This window comes from Ips typographus, linkage group LG6 (assembly GCF_016097725.1).
Source record: "Ips typographus isolate SLU linkage group LG6, UJ_Ityp_2.0, whole genome shotgun sequence".
Taxonomy (NCBI): Eukaryota; Metazoa; Arthropoda; class Insecta; order Coleoptera; family Curculionidae; genus Ips; species Ips typographus.
Genome location: NC_138427.1, coordinates 3,981,559 through 4,000,796, shown reverse-complemented (window position 1 = coordinate 4,000,796; position 19,238 = coordinate 3,981,559). Strand labels below are relative to the sequence as shown.

General features: G+C 34.7%; 2 protein-coding genes across 2 annotated transcripts; both read right to left on the bottom strand.

Annotated features, from left to right (window-relative positions):
* Nucleotides 1-4,298: 4,298 nt before the first annotated feature.
* On the bottom strand, nt 4,299-5,835 carry LOC145730594 (uncharacterized). The gene is made up of 6 exons (XM_081981879.1): nt 5,708-5,835; nt 5,606-5,638; nt 5,325-5,495; nt 5,025-5,271; nt 4,791-4,972; nt 4,299-4,616 (listed from the first exon to the last, which is right to left on the bottom strand). Exons 1-6 carry the CDS (start codon nt 5,752-5,754, stop codon nt 4,385-4,387), a joined length of 912 nt encoding a protein of 303 aa, XP_081838005.1. The 5' UTR covers nt 5,755-5,835; the 3' UTR covers nt 4,299-4,384.
* A 966-nt stretch (nt 5,836-6,801) lies between these two features.
* On the bottom strand, nt 6,802-8,452 carry LOC145730593 (4-vinylanisole receptor-like). Its single transcript, XM_081981878.1, has 6 exons — nt 7,937-8,452; nt 7,542-7,887; nt 7,390-7,489; nt 7,235-7,333; nt 7,024-7,179; nt 6,802-6,967 (listed from the first exon to the last, which is right to left on the bottom strand). Exons 1-6 carry the CDS (start codon nt 8,394-8,396, stop codon nt 6,923-6,925), a joined length of 1,206 nt encoding a protein of 401 aa, XP_081838004.1. The 5' UTR covers nt 8,397-8,452; the 3' UTR covers nt 6,802-6,922.
* Nucleotides 8,453-19,238: the final 10,786 nt, after the last annotated feature.

Here is a 19,238-nt window from a genome sequence, read left to right as displayed (position 1 = left end):
ATTTTTCCAATTTCAAACCAGTTTCAACTGTTCATTACTACAGCCCAGATTTTAGGCATGTTGTGAAGAAAAGTTACAAATTTAAAAACCTGTTACAAAGAAACAAACTTTTTTCGAATTAAATGCGTATTTTGATTAAAAATTCGACTTTATTGCCGCCTATTCGGTGTTAGTTTAGGGACATGGTGGACAAAAATACATGACAAAAGAATTAACAGAAAAGGGTCTAGATCAGTGGCGCACTATAAAAACACTGGAGCGTTAAAAAGGGTTATCCTCATAAAAAATATCAACTTGTATGTAAGCATTCTTATAGCAAAACTTTTAGCATCTTGCTGAAGTAGAATACATTCACGTTTCTTCAGATGTGCTAAGACTGATGATTAGATAGATGAATGACAAATTATTTCTGGTGAAATTATATACATATTACTGAAACAAATGATTTACTTGAGTTTGGTAGTCACAGAAACTTTCTTGGGATAACCTAGGCAATTGCAAAGTGTGGAGAGAAAAATTTATATTACCCACTAAAATTTATATTTATAATATCCACCTAGTACTGGAAGACAGGACAGGTAGTATAAATCATTTAAAAAATATTCTAAAACAGGCACAAATGTATCAAAGTTAACATTTTCTATAAATATAAGTAGACGTTTTTAGTTTTTTAATATTGCATCTAAATTAAATTAAATAGTTACCTACTAAATTATTCGATCTAAAATCAAACTGACTAAAAAATAAATGGTTTTCTGCTGTTATCTAAAAAGTATTCATAAAGCAAAAATATTTTGCACCGAGACCCAACTTTTATGACACGACTATTCTTTTAGCTTAATGCACATTGATGGGTTTTTAATAGTTTTTACTCATATATAAATTAAAGCAATGTCACCCGACAAGTTAACTTTTTTCTAGATTTCGTTGCTTCCTAAAAATCAATATATTTTTAACTAGCAATCATATATAAACTGGAAAACAAGATAGTCCACTGAAAAGTACCTGCATGATAACCATTATGTCTGTCCGAATAGTCAAATATAATGAACTCAATAAACATTACCTGAGTTTTCTGCAACAAGAGAAAGTTTCGCTATTTTTAAATTATTAGTCTCTAATTTTTGAGACATGAAGGTCTGTAAGCAGTTTTATCACATTTTCTACTAACAAAGAGTTATTTTTGCAAAATCTGATTTAAATATATACCCGCACCAACTTGAATTATGATTTTGTGTTCAGTAGCATGCGATACCCCATACTTCCAGTTTAATTAAAACGAGGCTCAGTTTCCTGCCAATGGCTAATTAATGCAAATACATCGCTTGTTACAAAGTCATTCATCAGCACCGTGCACCCCCCAGATTAATACGAAACTAAATTCTATATTTTATCGAAACGATTATCTAGAAATGCATTAGAGAACGCAGTCCAAGGCGTTCTGCTATTATATACGAGGGTAAAAGCCGAACAGTGTGAACCACCCCCTTTGCGTTATAATGGGAATAAACCGCGTTGTTATGCGCTGATTTCATTTCCTTATCAGATCACATTTACCCTCCAACACTGGTGCTCAGTAAGCCGCTTTGCAGTTTCAATTTTGCTGACAAATATTGGCTGTATGATTATTATACGTTTAGAAAATTTCGATTTCACATGGTTACGGGGTGAATGAATAAAAATTTCTTCAACAAACAATGCTATTTTTCTCAGATCAAACAGAGTTACGTGGAAAATTTAATATAATTTTGATGACGAAACCAACAATTTTAATTACCGAGCGCAACTTTTAGTGTAATTCTAAAAAGTTACTTCCGTTCCGGATAGAAATAACAATAAAATTAATTCAAAGGAATTTTCAAGTTTAATATTACCAGGTATATGAAGGGTACTTGTTAGAGAAATTTCAGCTTCCAGTAAACTTGAAGCGCCTGGATGCGTGCTTTGTAATGAACAACTAATTAATTAATCCAGTAAAGATCCCTATTTATTAAAATATTTACCTTGTTTCATAGAAATTCCACACCAAGGGATCGGGGCAAAGTTTGTAATTGAAAAATTTCATTCTAAAAGATTACTTTGAAACAATATCTCAATAAAGGCTTTAATTAGCTCTTAACCCTAGCTTTCGCATTAAGGAATTTTCAAATAAAACGCAATTTTAACCCGCTGAATGATACGTCTGCATTTTCGCTATCACTCAGGTATTGACCTGATTTCAGCCCTTAATAGAGTGCGGCCTGACAGAATTTTCAGAGAAATAAAATAGAATAGACCATTAAGTATTTAAGGGATGTAAGTGATAGATCGAGTAGACATCATTGTGAGGAAACCGAACACGTCACTCTCCGATAACAATGGCCCATCAATGGTCACAATGGATTTTCCCGATCGCATAAAAACTTCATTCGGTTTGACCGGCAAACTGATTGGAGTGTCTCTTTATCCCATCAACCTTAATTTGATTAGCACATTTTATTCTAGGTCGATTTATTACCTTCTGGTCTGTCATCTAATGCCTTTTAGTTTTACCATGTTAAAATCATTGACGCCAGTAAGAGTGATAGGGAAATGACTGGCAACTTCAATAAACTAGGAAAATATAATTAATATACCCACTGAAGTTGTTAGAAGACGTCTTCTAGAGCCAAAGTGCATAGCTTTGGCGATATCAGCTTTGGACAGTGGAATTTATGGCCAAAGGCAAATTTGAAGAAACCTTCTGCGATCCCGTAGAAGGGGAGCTAGAGACCACCAAAAAATGGTGTCTATCAGTGGGATTGAGAATTAATTCATCAAAAACCACAGTGGTACCTTTCACCAGGAAAATAAAACTTCAGCACTTGAGGAATGTCCGCCTCAACGACGAAGGCTTAGAATGGCGGCAAGAGGTTAAGTAACTAGGACTCATCCTAGTCTCAAAACTTACATAGAATCGTCACGTAGAAATGATCGCCAGCAAGGCAAAATCATCAGTGATGGTGTGCAGGAACATTGCGGGAAAGGTGGGGTTGTCACCCATCAGTACTGCGATGGATGTACTCCATGATAGTGAAACATATGATCTCCTACGGTGCAGCAGTGTGGCACAGCAGAACCGAACTTGCCACAACAAGGAAAACATTAAAGAAGGTGCAGAGACTTGCACGTCTTTGCATAACAGGAACAATTAGATCCACTTCAACAGCAGCACTACAGGTCATTTTGGACACCACGTCATAGTGAGGAGAACTGCTTGAGGAGCCTATTTCAGGTTGGATAAGACTCACCAACTGATGAAATCATCAGAAAGTTCAGTTTTGGAAAATTTCGAACGGAACTGACCAACAAGAGAGATTGGACCAGAGAATCTATTTAAACATTGGAAAAAAATACCATAATATGAATTCTCGTCTGTGTCTTATCACTTGCATGGTGGTTGTGTTACTGATGTTGTTGTTTAGAATTTCCTGTTTTTTTAGTTTTGAGCAGATCTTCTTTGAGCTGCTGTTTTCATGATGTTAACAATTTTTCATTGATTTAATTTATATCCATATTAATTTCGAGAGCTTCATCTGATGGTAAGTGTCTTGCTAGTTCTTTTTGGAAGTCCTCCTTGATTAACTTATTTCTTTCGATTTTGGTATTAATGTTGAAACATGCCTGGACCATTCCGCTTCCTGTGTCGATTCTATTTAAAACTTTGCAACACGATTATTTGAAAGAATGTAAACAATATCATTTCTTGTTAAATTGTCGACGTTTTTCTGATATAGCGACCAATCAATGTCAATTTTTGTTTCTGTAAGAGCTGCACTCCGAATGTTAATTAAAGAATTTCGGATTATGACAAAAATCGAAGAGTGGTACTATCATAACTTGACCATTTAAAAATGAGGACTATCTCCAGGACAAACGTCTTGATTCCACTTGTCCATCAGAGAAAATCTGTTTAAAAAAAACTACACGTTATCATTTTGGATTTTCCACAAATAAAGAAATACTCTTAAACATTACCAAGTTGAAATCCATGTCTAGATAAACTGAGCAGCAAATCCTTTTCTCATATTTTGAGCCGGCTCTTTTACGTCTTCTAAACAACTCGGGCGAATGTGATACGGTGGCTAAGTAGATTTAAATTCGAGTTTTGTTCAATGGGCTGTGCTTCCAACGACTTTTCGAAAACATTTTGTATAATAATACCGTTTATATTCGGTCGAGGATTTTATCTAAAACCGAACCACCCGAATATTTGATTTACAATATTCTATATCAGTTACAATACGGTCTTTGCAATGACAGACTTCATGAATAAACAATTATTAAGGGTACAATTCGCCAAATTTAATTCCGATCCACTGACAAATTATAACTAGGTATCAGATTGCAGTCATTTTACATAAATTCAAGTTTGAGTGAGATTACTGGTGACCAAATCTCCACTAATAGCTATATAACAGAAGGCTCCGTCGTCTGGCATAGGCTGTTCTGCTAGAAATTCATTTGCATAACATCCGGTTGGGTCAGTTATGGGACTATTTTCGGCTGCCAGCTTGGCTGCTTCGGCTAAAGGTTTTAAACTTTGCCAGGACGGATATTGTGCAAAAGGACCAACGACACGCAAATCTTGCAAATACCTAAAAGTTAATAAAATGTAATATCAGTTGATTTGATTATCATATGCCTGGACAAGATACCATAAGACAAATAAATCGCATAGAACATATTTTACCAAAAAGATTCATTTACTACTTTAATTTTAAATACTTCTACTAGAAGAATTATAATATAATATGTTTCCGTATATTTACCCTAATAGTGCCATCATGTAATCATTTCTTACTGCTTTCATTTTAGAGCAACACTCATTTCCATAAATAGAACATAGAATTTGCAACCAAGCTGCCACTCTTGTTCTCTCAGCTCCTCCAGTTATCATAGATGCATAAGGCTTAGCCAGATACAAGAAAATCTGAAACTCTTGATCCAATATCTGGAGATTACAATGATTATAGTCGTCATTACGTTACTGAGCTAGTTGTCACCTTATCAAAAGGATGATCTTTTCGACACTGATCTGGATCGTCATGAACAGTACAATCCAACAACTGAAAGTCGTCTGGCAAATTCTGAAGAGTATCTTGCCACATATTGTCCGTTTCCCATTGGGCTGCTGTCACATTAAGTGGGCGTACATCGTGAAGGTCTGGAAGAGGACCTTCTGGTGGATTATCGCAGAATATGTCAATGGCTTCATCCAATAGCAAAGACGTAGTCAAGTAGCTTAAGTACCTTCATGAAATGCATTATGTTAGTATTGCCAAAGGAATAAATCGTCATTGTACCGATTTCGTTTCTCTCTCAGAAGAGAACTTTGATACTCAGGCCTAAACAATTTCCTTATCCATGGAATAATGTATCTTCTGTCACCTTCTTTAGAGAGTGTAGGTCCAAACAACTTCAAAACTGCACTATAATACAGAAACTCTGTATTTAAAGGATCTGTAGTAGTAGGCCTGTAATAATTTAGTTATTAAACCAAAATATAATATAGAATAATTTTGGTTGAAAATATTAATGTAATGTTGATAATCTGCAGCATCATAATTTCTTCAAAGACACTTACCTGAGTGCTGCTGGTGCATCACTAGCAGCGGGTCTAAAACAGAGGAAAACATGTGATTTCAATAATAACTACTGCTTTAAAACTTCGTATCTAAAAACTTACGGAGCTTCTTCACCTTCTGGCGCTTCAGGAGGATTTTCATCAGCCATAGTAGCAAGAAATTAAATCACTTGAATTTTTATTCCACTGAACTTCACAATTTTGTCAGAATTTTCATTTATAACAATGTCAATGTCAATGTAAATGCCGGTTTCACGACCGGTTGGTTTTAAGATGTAAACAAAGCAATAGCCAAACTCCAAACAATCAAACAACACATCTTTGGAATTATATTCAATACAAATAAAGTTGCACTTGAATATCAGGAGTTATAAACTAAATGATTTAAACTTAGCGACAGTTACAGAAATTATACAGACGATAACAGAGTCCCCAATTAAATATGTAAAAGTTTCGGAAACCCTTCTTTACGAAAATGGGCTTAAAGTTAAGGGGGCGCCAGTTTAGAAATAATCTTATGTAAATCTGTTCGAGCTCACGAGAAGTGAGAAAGTCCCGCTTATAGAGAAGATTAAAAAGAGAAGGAAAGCGGCAAAGTTTTAGAGCAGGAATAGGAGCGTTTAGCGAATAAATTCGCTACCCACCTGGTTGTTCTCAGATTATTTAAACGTTTCTTAATACAGGCCATTATTTAAGATCTCGCTAGATGCTAATTAGGAGCTTACCGTGTGTCTGTTTTAACCCCATCTGGGGGTTAATTTTGGAAAGTTTAGGGCCGGGGAACTTTCCGTAGATGAAAAATATCCCATACTGAGGCCCTGTTTAGGATTGAGTCATATGGAAAATTTATGGGACTAGTAACTAGTAAATATAATCACAAAACAGGGGTTGTTGAATAACAAACACAAAGTCGTCTCCACGACTTATTTGGTCTCTTAAACTATAAAATGCTCTACATGTTTCGAGCACAGAAGCAGCTCATCTTCAGGGGCTTGTTAAGCGGTCTGATCAAATAGCTGTCTGTGTGAAAACCCTCATAAAACTGTTAAAATACCGCATATCGATAATGGGGTAAACATGCATGGCAATAAATCAAGTGTCATATTTTTCTATTACTTGCTCTCACTTAGGTTTAGGTACGTTACTATAATCATGCAGACTCAATTTATTAATTGTATTCAGAAAATAAAATCATGTTTTCATTGATTTATTCTATTATTGCATGTATAATGTGAATCAAAGCAATTACTATCAATAGTACTAAGTGCTCAAAATTGGTTAGTGCTTAGTCGTCTCAATTAGTACTATATTTTAAATTTATTTTTTCATTATATTAATATAAGAATATGCAGCTTTAAGTATCTAAAAATAAAACACACTTTCGCTGAATTTCTTGGAAAACATCTTATTAAACTTACCAATACACAAGAATCAGTTGTCATAGGACCGAATGGACCAATTGTCATTAACAAAGGCCGTTTTGTACTAGTTATTACGCATAATAACATTTGTTTTGCTTCTTGGTTTAAAACGTACCATTTGCTTTGATATAGAGCAATTCCAATGTTTTCGCTCTTTAATTAAAGCAGAACTGTTAGAAACAAAAAACTAGTTTAAGGTATTGCTTACTTGAATTTTTATCTCATTGCAATTCCACCCAATTAAGAAAAGTTGAGTAACCATTAAAAGACAATAGAAAAACACCCACCCATCTTCCATTGTTACATCCTAAATAAGTGGAGTTTAAAGACAAAAAGCATATTATAGTAACTTAGACCTGTTACATTAGATAAATTCATGCTGACAGAAGCCAAATCCAGTGAACTAAAAATGAATTCAACCATAGTAATGTATTTGACTTTCTCGTTGAATTGTGTAATAAATCTAGAATGTAACACTATCAGTACAAGTTTATTAGTTAAAAAATTCTACTAACAGAATAACAGACTGATGCTCCCGTATTAAGTTCTTAAGTAGATCAGTCTTTTCTTGAACCTTATCATTAGAGCTGCATAATTCAAAATCATCTTGAACAAAGCTTCTAAATTTCACTTTAAGAATTTCCAATTTCGTAGCTGCATAGACAAGTATTGTGACATAGATCAGTTCTGTGCCCACATTCTGTGTAAACCCAATCCAAGACCAAAACATTTCGGATAAAAAGTAAGCCTTTATGTGGGCCATATTGTTTAACGGAAAAATTAGTTGCAACATTAAATGCGATTCTAAAGTGTCATTGGTGGCTAAGTTGTGGGAATGTATTCTCAGAGTTCCCATTACGCCTGAAATATTTCCGAAAATTACAAAATACTAACTTAACGCCTATATTACCAATAATATCCAGTGAAATCACCGTCATAGCATCAGCAAAAATAAAAACTGCGGCACCAATATTAAGAAATGTAGTTTTTCTGCGATACACCTCTTCAATTTCTCGTTCACCATATACCCATTTCTCTTGGTCTCCATCAAGGATTTGACTGAATATATCTAAAGTGTTATGCTTCAAATAAGTCCACGACCTGGTAATAACTCTCAATTGGGTCACCACAATTGCAACACTTGACACGATAACTTCTTCTGGATAGTCAAAAATAATAAGTCGAATTAGTTCTGCGGTCAGAAAAATCCAAAACAAAAAACAGCTGGCTCTCATGCCCACCGAATAAACGTGCAAACAACTGTTGATAAACTTTATGGAACTAATTGGTCTATCCCAATAACCAGTAATAATCATAATAATTCGAATCCAGGAAATTAATTTTTTATTTAAATTTTTGTTGGCTTCCATAATTTGTTTAAATATCACTACTATAACAGGTTGAGAGTTAACAAATAATGATATTTCTTCCAAGAATGAAACAGATGGGGCAGGTCAGCAGAAATAAATTATTTAAAATTCGGTTTGATTATTCTTACTTTAAAGTCTTTGTAATAGAGTCATATGGAAATATTTACCTAGTTTTTCCACACCTGTATTATTATATTCTCCTTGTAATTTGAGTAGCAGGATAAAGTAATAGCTTTATTAAGGGATACAAAGCCCGCTCTGTTATAAAAACTTTGCTAAATAATTAAGTGTTCTTAATTAAGGCAACGTTTCTTTACATAATATGTGAGACACGTCAACCAAAATGTTTCCTAATAGCTAGATATCTTTAAACCAATGCCAGTTCCTATGATAAGAATAGAATCGTCAAAGTTGTACAGGGCTCTTAATTGTACTGTGTCTCTCATATTATAACTCTCTAAAGTAGAAACTTTTCGTATTAATTGGGGGAATTTTATGGATTTGTATTCTTTTAAAAAAAAAATAATTTATACTGGAACCAAAGAGCGGAAATCCGAATTCAAAACGCAAGAACCACTGAGGAGGGTGAAATAAAAAAGGATGTCCGTCAGGGATGCACCTTACCTCCAATATTGATTAACTCTTATGTGGAAAGAGCTTTCACCGACTCAATCTCCGACAGTCCCATGAGCATTAAAGTAAACGGAATTCCCATCAGAAATATTCGATATGCGGATGATACCGTGATATTAGGGGATAGTGCTAATGATCTACAAACTCCACTAGATAGGGTCAATGACGAAAGTCAAAGACTGGGTCTGAAAATTAACAATAGTAAAACCCAATGCATGACCATTAGTAGAAACGATATCAAATATCATAATATCCATAAATGGAGAGAGCATTAAACAATCAATTTAAATACTTGGAATGCATGATCAACCAAAAATGGGACCCAGATCAGGAAATAAAATGCAGAATCGAACAACGTTCTTAAAACTTTCTCTCTTTCTCAGTAAAAACCACTGTCCACCACATCATCTGCGTACTTCGAGATGTGGCATGACAAAATCTATTCGATTTTTCACTATGTGGTTATTTCGATAGGCTGGAAAATTCCACGAATACCTGTAAAAGATTTGTTTGAAAAAAGTGTTGGCAGCAGAGAAACGGTGCTCTGAACAAATTGGAACTAGATGATCTCCTCTAATGTTGCGTGTTCCCAGGCCTTAATCTCCACAGACCTAGCAATCAGCATCCTTCTCGGTTTTGGCCTTAAAGTCGCCAAGAACAATTGGTTTCTCATCTTGTTTAGTTTATTTCATAGCTTGTTCTGAATCAGAGTGGATAGCTCCTCAACCATCTCATCAGGTTTGTCCCTTGTTGGAGCATATGCTGGAATAACGTTCATAACTCTAAGAGTAGTGAGGAATCTCAAATCGCTCGTCTCCGAGTGGGACAATAGGTAAATACTTATGGTTCTGATAATATGGTAACATCTGAGAAAAGCTTGTGGACAATCACTAAGAACAATATTTTGAACAGTGATTTAGAGCATTTAGATAATCATCAACTAATATATTGGAAAACATTTCTATTACAAACCAAGACAGCTTTTTGCATTTTTTGCAATAAAAAACTAATTGGGCACGTTAAGAAAACCGTTTTTTTCACTTAAATTAGAAGTAATAATTATTTTTTTATCAAGAAGCTCTGAAATTTAGCAAACAAACGGCGTTTCTAAGCTAATTTTGTCTTACGTCTAGTATTGAATTAGTTTTATTGTAGACTTATCTTTATAAACCACTTTATTTGTGGTAAAATTGATAATACACGTATAAACCTTACTGATTTGAAATTTCTTGGTATTAAACAACTATTGGTGTAATGTTTATCTACCGATTTGTAGCAAGGGTCCAGACGTGCCTATGATGGTCGTTGCAAGTCGTATCCAGGCTATAAAGGATAAAGCCGAAATCCAAAGTTTTAATTCCTGTCGAGCCGCAAACGACACGTAAACCCCATAGGGTGGTGGTCTGTTTAACGAGAAACTGCCATATAACGCGTTTGGAATTACTATTGGCTCCATTAAGGTTGACAAGGTCTAGATTTAAACGATCCATTAACAAGGTATGTTGGGGGATAGTTTGTCCAATAAATTTATTTTCGTATTTGTGCCGTTGTTTATGCTCTAACGAACTTTAATAACTTGATAATTATCACCTTAATTCATTAGCGAAAAAAGTCTCTCCCTAGGAGATGTTAATTGTTGAGAAGGCCATTTCTAGTGGTTTAACAAATTGGGGTAAAGGTCGTTCAGATATTTCCACTTCCATTATCCAAGTCTTAAGTGTTGTTACACATCGTAGAGGTATAAGAGAGAATAGTTGTGTAAAGGAGGGGAACAGTGGAGGAAAAGATGTATTTTTGTTTAGGGTTGGTTTTTCTGGTCTTATTAGTGTAGCAGATACTAGTAAATATAGTAAGGGGGACCGGAAAGTAATGACGATTTTTTACGCTAAATTCAAACAGATACACTTTCAGCCAGTCTTTATTTTTAATCAATGATGTATTCCCCATCGTTTTCAATAACCTTTTGCCATCTAGTGAGTAAATTTTCCCTCCCAAAATTAATTGGTTTTTCAGCGGATTCTGCGGATGCCATTTGGATATTATCCAAATGTGCCCGTGTTTGCTGTCACCTAAAGCCCATCAGTCAAAATCTACCTCATAGAGCTATAAAGTGTCATTTTTATGAGTATTTTGCTACCAGTTAACCAAGATTCAATTCTTACTTTATACGTTTATAATGTAGTTTTTACATTTTTTTATATTTGACGGTGTTACTTAACTTTCACCTTTATTTGTCAAACGGGTTACATTCATAAAAGCCATTAAAATGTTACTGTGATGCTCGGTCAATACGAAAGTGCGCAAAGAAGATAATTCTGAAAATAGACCTGTCAAAATTCAATTACACGTGTTAAAACGTTAGTTAGTTTAGGTTAGGAATTGACAGTAGAAAACCAATAGTTTTTGGTGTTATTGTAAATTTTGAAAGTAGCCACTTGCCAACGTTGCCAAATTAATATTAAGTAAGTAAAATTTGACTTTTTGGAGTACTTGGACTTTTTTTAGAAAATCAAATATCTAAAATCTTGGTTCTCCTTGTCTTTCATTTCAAATAAGGGTGAATGGAACTTCTATACTTGTAGCAAGTAGTTTTAATGAGTTACTGTGTTACATCAAATTAAACCAGTGCTCGTTAGCTATCCAGAGCAATTTAGCATGTTTATTGCATTTTTCAAAATATGTTAATTCGCATCTAGCCCACCCTAACGAAAATTTAATTACATCGATGATTTATTGTGGTTTAACGTGTATTTTAATTTTAAATCGCGTTTTATCCATCCCCGCAGACGTTCTAGAGTCAAAAACTTAATTACAGAAGGGTCACGAGCGTTTTTATCGAAACATGTGCGCCATTAAACTGAAAAGCAATAATTACAAAATATTTTATCAAATACCAAATCTTGCTACATTTTAAAAGGGTGTAAGCTATAACTCTGGAAATGGAGTTATAATAATCCAATAGGCTACTTACATTATCGCGTAACAGGCCTCGGCCGAGCTCGTTTAAAAAAGTATTATAGTTTAAGTAAATTTATTGTCGGCACCGGAGGCTGGACATAAAAAGTCCATAAAGCCTGAAATATTACGTCGTACGTTAAGACGAAATGCTCACAAGCATGTGTAGCCTGAAACACGTGTAATTTAGGATGGGATTTGGTCAGTGACATTTTTCGATTTTGCTTAAACCTGGTTTATAAAGGTGGGAAAATATCTGGGCGAATCCATTACGACCACTTAGATTTATGTGTAATAAGACATTATGTAGACCTTTGGTCCAAAATACATGTTCTTGTGGCAGTTTCAGGCTAAAAGAAATAATAATAATGATAAGATCCTATTTGCTCAAGATTGTTACACACGAAACAGCAGTCACACATGCAATATGTAAACATACAGGGTGTCAATCTAAAAAATTGCAATGCAAATATTTCAGAGTGACACCTTGGAACCAATCAAAATTTTCTTTTAAATCGATACAGAGAGTAACAGAAAATAAAATCTAAGTAAAATAAACTGTGCTCTTATGTAATGTTATCTTATTTGATTCGTAGTCCAGGACAACGAAATCCACGAAGAGATACTTTGGTACAATTCTGTCAAGGAGGAAAACGGACTCCACAGCGACCACAAACTGGTACATAGCAATTTATACGTAAAACTGAAAAGGCATCAAAAACCATCTGCTACTTGCTACCTGAATAATCCTGCCACACTAGAAAAAGTCAGACAATATGTAAACGTATACTGAGCAACATAGAAAGAGAAGAACCAGAAATAGAAGAAAGGGGAGGAGCATGACAGACGACATACTACAAATGATGGAAGAAAGAAGAAAACATCAGAACAAAGATGCAGAGAAATACAAATAAATCAAAAGGGACATCCAGAAGTAAGGCAGAAATGGTAAATGGAAGTGCTGGAGAGAAGAAACGATCATTTTGCTGTGCATAAGAAAATAAGCGAAGAGAGTAACAGAAAATCTAACACGTGTGCCTTACTTGACGATAATATTAGGGCAGTTTTAAAAATAGAGGATCTTGGAGTCTACTTACTCTAAAGATACACTGGAAATCTTCTGGAGGAAACAAACCTAGATACCCTGGTGGCGCTTTTTAACACAACGTAGTACTGACCTACATAAACAACCTGTTTTTTAATTTGAACTTATCAAATTTGTTTCATATTTCCTTTTGTGCTCAACTTTAAAAACGACACTTTAAAAAATGAAATCAAAAAAGTATTTAATAACATTTTCACGCATTTTTTATAAATCTGCACCGTTCTGTTGTAAGATGGCAATAAGGGAGCACCCAAAAGTTACCCTCGCGTTGTTTAAATTAAATTGGACGCGTTGAATGTTTAAATGATAAATTCGTACGATATGAGAGTCTCCAACAGTCGCTCCCAACATATAAACCTATTCAGTGGTATCCAGATAATGTGTGCGGCTGGAACTAATGACCGGAGAGTCCGGTGATTTATCCGGGCCACAGATTCCGATATCTGTGTTTATAACCGGCTCGTTGCTACATTTTGATATATACGAGGGACTTATTAGTTCTAATTCCATTCAAACTCCATTACTCGCCCAACCCGTGCATAATTTATGCCGTGGCCAATCTAGCGACCTTCTTTGTATTGCTTTGGGATCGTCTTTGATTTATTAGTTTCATCGATTGTTATTATTCGATTAAGACTGTTATCCTTCATTGCTAAACTGGTATTGAACGCTAATTAAAGTTTAAGGAATTCAAATTAATAATTAGTGTAACATTTGGAAATAAGTTTACTCAACGAGAATATACCATAACAAACATGCACGTAGATATGCCTGGAAACACTTACTCCATTTTTTTTACTAGAGGTTATAGGTTTTTCCAATCAAACCAATCAAATTCAGAGAACCTTTCTAGTTCCACCATTAAAAGTCGTTTTATACTTATAACTAACACATATTAACACAAGCTTAATGCAAATAAGAATATGGTTAAAAAGTCCCTTAAACCACCTTAACGCCAATTACATTCCACGTTCAATTCACCATTCACTATCATATATCAACAACCCCCGCCCTTGCCGCAATAATTCTGTCGGAAAATCCACCACACTGATGATTCCAGAAACCATACATTTCATATTCAGGAATTGCCGTGCCGGAATTCCAAATAGACATGTTATGAAAATGTGGTCGGTTCTACATAACCTTGTCTCGAATTTGCGTTGGACCCTCGCTGACAGAGAAGATGCCTGTAACTAATTAACTAATTAATAACATTTTCATGCTTGTTCTGTAGTTCACGTTAAAATCTTCAATCACATGGTACAATCACGCACTCTTCAGTTGACATCTTAAAGAAACTCTCTTAAATAATTAAATTTTATACGATAGCTTCCAAGGGTAAAAGTATGTTCACGTACAAGCTTTTAGTAGGTATTATTTTTATTAAGCAGACCTGTTAGTTTGAGAGGAAAGTTACAATTAGGAAAAACATTGTGTATGAATGTTGTGGTATCGAGAGACTGGTAAAAGTGAATGAATAATTTCTCTAAAATGTAGAACAAATATGAACTCATAACTGTGATAGTTTGGAACATTGAATTGAAGCAACAATGAGCAAGTGGAACGTGACAATAGGGCATCCGAAAAGGAAGTGGAAACGGCCATGTTATCAGCGCATAAGTACGGCAGTTGCGGCTTTCTAAATATAAACAGGCAATTGTCTGAAATGAAGCAATCAGTGGTTTAGTAGACGATAAGAGCACCGCGTAACGATCGCCGAGGGAAACATTAACAGACTTCTCGTCAGATTACTCTCGCATCTCGTGACGCTGGAGGCGCTACTCCTGTTTGTAAAACGCAGGGAATCACGAAAGCCGAAATATGACTTTCGGAATGAATATATTACTTTTCCTGCTTTGTTTCCTTATCATGTCCTATCAAAAGCAGAAGGGTGCGGTGGTGCAGGTAACATAACAAAACCGCTCCCATAACTTGCTTTATGGTCCGGAGCTGACAACGACGAGGTTTTCGTAATTACTGCTGAGGTTCTCCTCGTTGTTAACATTAATAGAATGACCAGCCGTTTACGTTAACGTCATATAAATCCAAACTGCAATTTAATCCAAACAGGGTTTCACGTAAGAGATAACAATTTATCCAATTTAGGGACTCTTTACGTTTCCTTAAATCCTCTGTTGGGGAAGCGTACAAATCAAGTTTTGTTTTTTACGTTGTTAGAGTAGTAGACTTTCAGCTCTTGCTTATTTATGTGATTTAAATGTTTGACCTATGACATATCAATATCATATCATTGACTTGACAAAAAGTTGTTTCAAAAATAAAAACTTGATATACAAATTTTCCTCAGAAAACATATTGAAAAAAGCTATTGGAAAAGCTGGTGTTTAATCACTGTTAAATTTTAGCAGCTAGGAATTTAAAATTCAAGTAACTCTAATATAAGAAGTTCTAGGAAGAAATGGAAGTTTTGACAGTTGTCATGTGTCTGACAGTTGACACTAAGACGTCAAAGTCGACTTGACCTCTGGTTTAAATAAAAATACCACTAGGACTAATATTAAGGAACGGTTCTCTCAAAAACATCAAAATGTTAACAAATATACACTAACTTAGGTTACCTAAGGGTTAAAGTTAATTTGGTGCATATGACTTACAGTAAAAACATTGAAACTACGGGTATTTTTGGAAACTGCTAGGGCCAATTGCACCATTAAGTTAACTTGCCCAAACTAGGGTCACCTGGGTCTGCCAGATCATGCGTCGTCTTTCTGAACCTCTTCTGCCTTGGATTTTGGCTTACATAATATTCTGCCAGATACAATATTTTTTTCTTCTCATAACGTGTCCAACATACTCCAGCTTGCGTTTCTTGATGGTAAACATGACTTCCGGTTGATTCCGGAGACAGGCAAGCACCTCGGTGTTCCAGGCTCATGATATTCGTAGCAGGAGACAATAGCACCAAACCTCAAAAGCGTTTTGATTACACGTTGCACACATAGCCTTTGTTAAAGTTCATCCTTCCATTCAATAGTACAGAATAGTAAAGAACTTTCTTCATGTTGCAAATCATGCTCGGTATATCGGCCCTTCTTTCCTCCTTGTTATCCCACTCACTGCTCAACAAGCACCTCAGATATCTGAAGCTGGAGGTTGGCTGTACGCAGGTTTGCTAGAAGCTCCTCATTATATTTGGTCTTGCTGATATTTAACTTGAGTCCTCTTTCTTTGCATTTGGTTACCATGCTATCCAACAACGCCTGAACAACAACTAATTTATTAATTCTCCACTGACAGGACTAAGTTGATATTCTAGAGGATGTTGATAAGCTTTTCATGGTCATCACACCACTTAGGATGGAAACTGCTAAAGCCATTTCCACCATTAAGTTAACTTGTCCTAACTAGGGTCACCTGAGGGATTAAAGTTAATTTAAATTGGTGCCAATGACTCTTAGAGTAATATAATAACGCATGTAGTCTCAAAAACATAGAGACTGAGTATTTGATCTAATATTCCAATGAGCTTCTAATCTGCTAGGGCCACTTACTCTACTGAAAATTAACTTGCCCCAACTAGGGTTGTTTAGGGATTAAAGTTAATTTAAATTAGTGAAAATAACTCACAGTACTCTCAAAAACACTTAAATTGCCGGGATATTTTGAATCGAATTCCACTTAGCTTGGGGACTGTTAGCATTCCCAAAGTAAAATCCAATCTTGCAAAACATTTGGAAATATAAAAACGTTTTTAAAATAATGAAGAATACATTTGCCAGCAAATTCTTCAGACCAATATGAGTTAGATTCTTATTTGATTTGATATTTAAATCTGTAACAACCAATGTCAACAATCTATCAATGAAAATCTTCTTAACCTTGTATATTATACAGCTGCTTAAAGTGCTGATAATTAGAAGTAAGACAATAAAGAAAGCCACTTAAAATACGTATTTCTCAAAACGATGTAAATATCTCACGTAAACGCAGTTAGCCGAATAACGGAGATATTTAAAAAAGAATCTTAAAGTCGTTAAGGAGATGAGCCGACGGCAAATTGGGCGGAAAATATGTGCCAAGTTCTTTATTCCCTACGACAACGGTTTGTAGATAATCTTTTTAAATTTACAGGGAGGGGTTTGTATTGTTCACTCCCTTGAAACAACCTATAAATTAAACTTTATTCTAACCTTTATTTTATCAAAAGAATAAATATAATTTGATAACTAGTTAGCTTTTTGTGACTCATTCTGAATTAAAAAAGGATTGATAATCAGCAATGAAAGACGGTCCTGTGAAGGAAACGAAAAAACTCGTCTAATCTGAGATTATTCGCTTTGCCCCTTCTTTCTAGAATTAATCTTGAAAAATTTACTTTAAGTGGATTTTGATAAGTGGCAATTTAAATTTCCCTAAACGCCCATTAGGGGTCTCTTTAAGGAGATTCTTTACCTTGGAGTTGAATGAAAAATGTGGGAAAGCGTTATCTTGATATTTACAATAATTGTAATTAAACCTTTTTTACAGTTAATTACAAAGATGTTGTTTCACATTCAAACCTAAAAACATCCTATAAGGTGAACACCTTAGGCTGTGCAACTAATGAGTGGTACTTTCTTTCCTTTATCATACGCAGCGTTTTGCCTTAGGTTATTTACTTTAAATTAGCTTTAGCAAATAGATCATAAATGCACGTTTGCATAGGTGTTGATTTTTCGTTACAGTGAAGAATATGCTATAATTTAAGGTAAACTACGCTGTTCCAGTGTAACTTTTTAGGTCACGATTAGAGATGGCCCAAGAAAATTTTCTCTACGAAGAATTTACGAAAAATTATAAATTTATTTGTTAATTATTTTTACTGTAAAACCCACTTTTAGTGACCATGTCGCATTTTTAGGCACTTTTCTGGAATTCTCATTAAATTTCCTATTCAATAAACTAAATTAGAAACTAACTCAGAATTCTCCTAAAACTATTTAAATTTCTGAGAATTGTCAATCTCTAGTCATGATGCACCATGATACAAAAGCTTTAATATCCACAGAGGTTTTTGTTACACAAATTATTTCCTTTCTAATGCTTCTTTAAAAGTTTCAGATCATTTAACCCGATCAACCTCCCTTTTGTATCAAACTATTAAGTCCAAGACTTGAACTAACTCAAAGTAATAATGCTGAAGCCGCAATGTCCCAACTTAACCATAAACGGATTAACTCAAGTAGTAAATCTTTGTTTGCAGATCTTAGGCAACACTCCGCTTGTAAAAGTAACTTTGTGCTCATAAAAACATCAAACTCTCGTTTAGATCGTCGGGTTTGAAGGGGAACAGAAAGAAACTTACGTAGGTATGTCGAGGAAAAACGCGGACGTTTTAATGAAACGGTTTTGATAAGAAGCTGAATTTGTTTTGCTGGCCCCTTTCTCTTAATTACCGAGTGTTTACCCGTTTTAAAAACGTAAAAAAGTTGAGCCTCATTAGGCGTTTCGCAATTTTCTAATACAAATATAACAATAAAAGTGAAATAACATCGTTATTGACTAACAGAGAAACAAACAAACGAGTCTCGGCTAATGTTTTTACGATCCGAAACGCATTAATGCAAAACATTAGAAAGCGCAAGAAACTAATAAAACAGTTCCGAATCGGTCTCCCACCGATTTAATGGAACAACTGAAGTGAATCTGCGAACGTAAACTTTTGAAATTAAAGTCATAAACATAATTTTATAACGACTATATTAACAATAACGTGAAATTTGGAAAGTTCCTATGGGAAACGACTTGCTTAAGACAATTGTTTTTTATTTTTTTTTATGAGAACCGAAAGTTTTAAGTTAAGCTGTAGAAGAATGTTATATAACTCCTTCTCTTAATCGCTTTATAGAAAATGTAAATTTGGTTGAGTACTTACAATAATTTTCTGCTGATATTACTCCCCATTAATGATCATTTTCGAATTAAGGGAGAAATTTAACTGAATCGCAAAACAGTAAATGCTTTCCGAATATGCGGCGAATACGTGGACGTTTTGATCATAATTGCTATTATCCCATAAAGGGTTATTTAATCTATGAAATATCCAACACTTTAGTGTAATGTTTTATCACCATCAGGTATTAATACATTAATTCCTCTTCATCAATTTTCATCCTGCGTATAGTTAATTAAACAGTATTATCTCACAA

Excerpts from the sequence above, each read along its gene's own strand:
- LOC145730594 (XM_081981879.1), bottom strand. The coding sequence starts at position 5,754 with ATGGCTGATGAAAATCCTCCTGAAGCGCCAGAAGGTGAAGAAGCTCC. Across the intron at positions 5,272-5,324 it reads CTGAGAGAGAAACGAAATCG|GTACTTAAGCTACTTGACTA; the intron begins GTACAATGACGA and ends CATTTCATGAAG. Across the intron at positions 4,973-5,024 it reads AAGATCATCCTTTTGATAAG|ATATTGGATCAAGAGTTTCA; the intron begins GTGACAACTAGC and ends TGTAATCTCCAG.
- LOC145730593 (XM_081981878.1), bottom strand. The coding sequence starts at position 8,396 with ATGGAAGCCAACAAAAATTTAAATAAAAAATTAATTTCCTGGATTCGA. Across the intron at positions 7,180-7,234 it reads GCAATGAGATAAAAATTCAA|AGCGAAAACATTGGAATTGC; the intron begins GTAAGCAATACC and ends CTTTAATTAAAG. Across the intron at positions 6,968-7,023 it reads CAACTGATTCTTGTGTATTG|ATACTTAAAGCTGCATATTC; the intron begins GTAAGTTTAATA and ends TTTTATTTTTAG.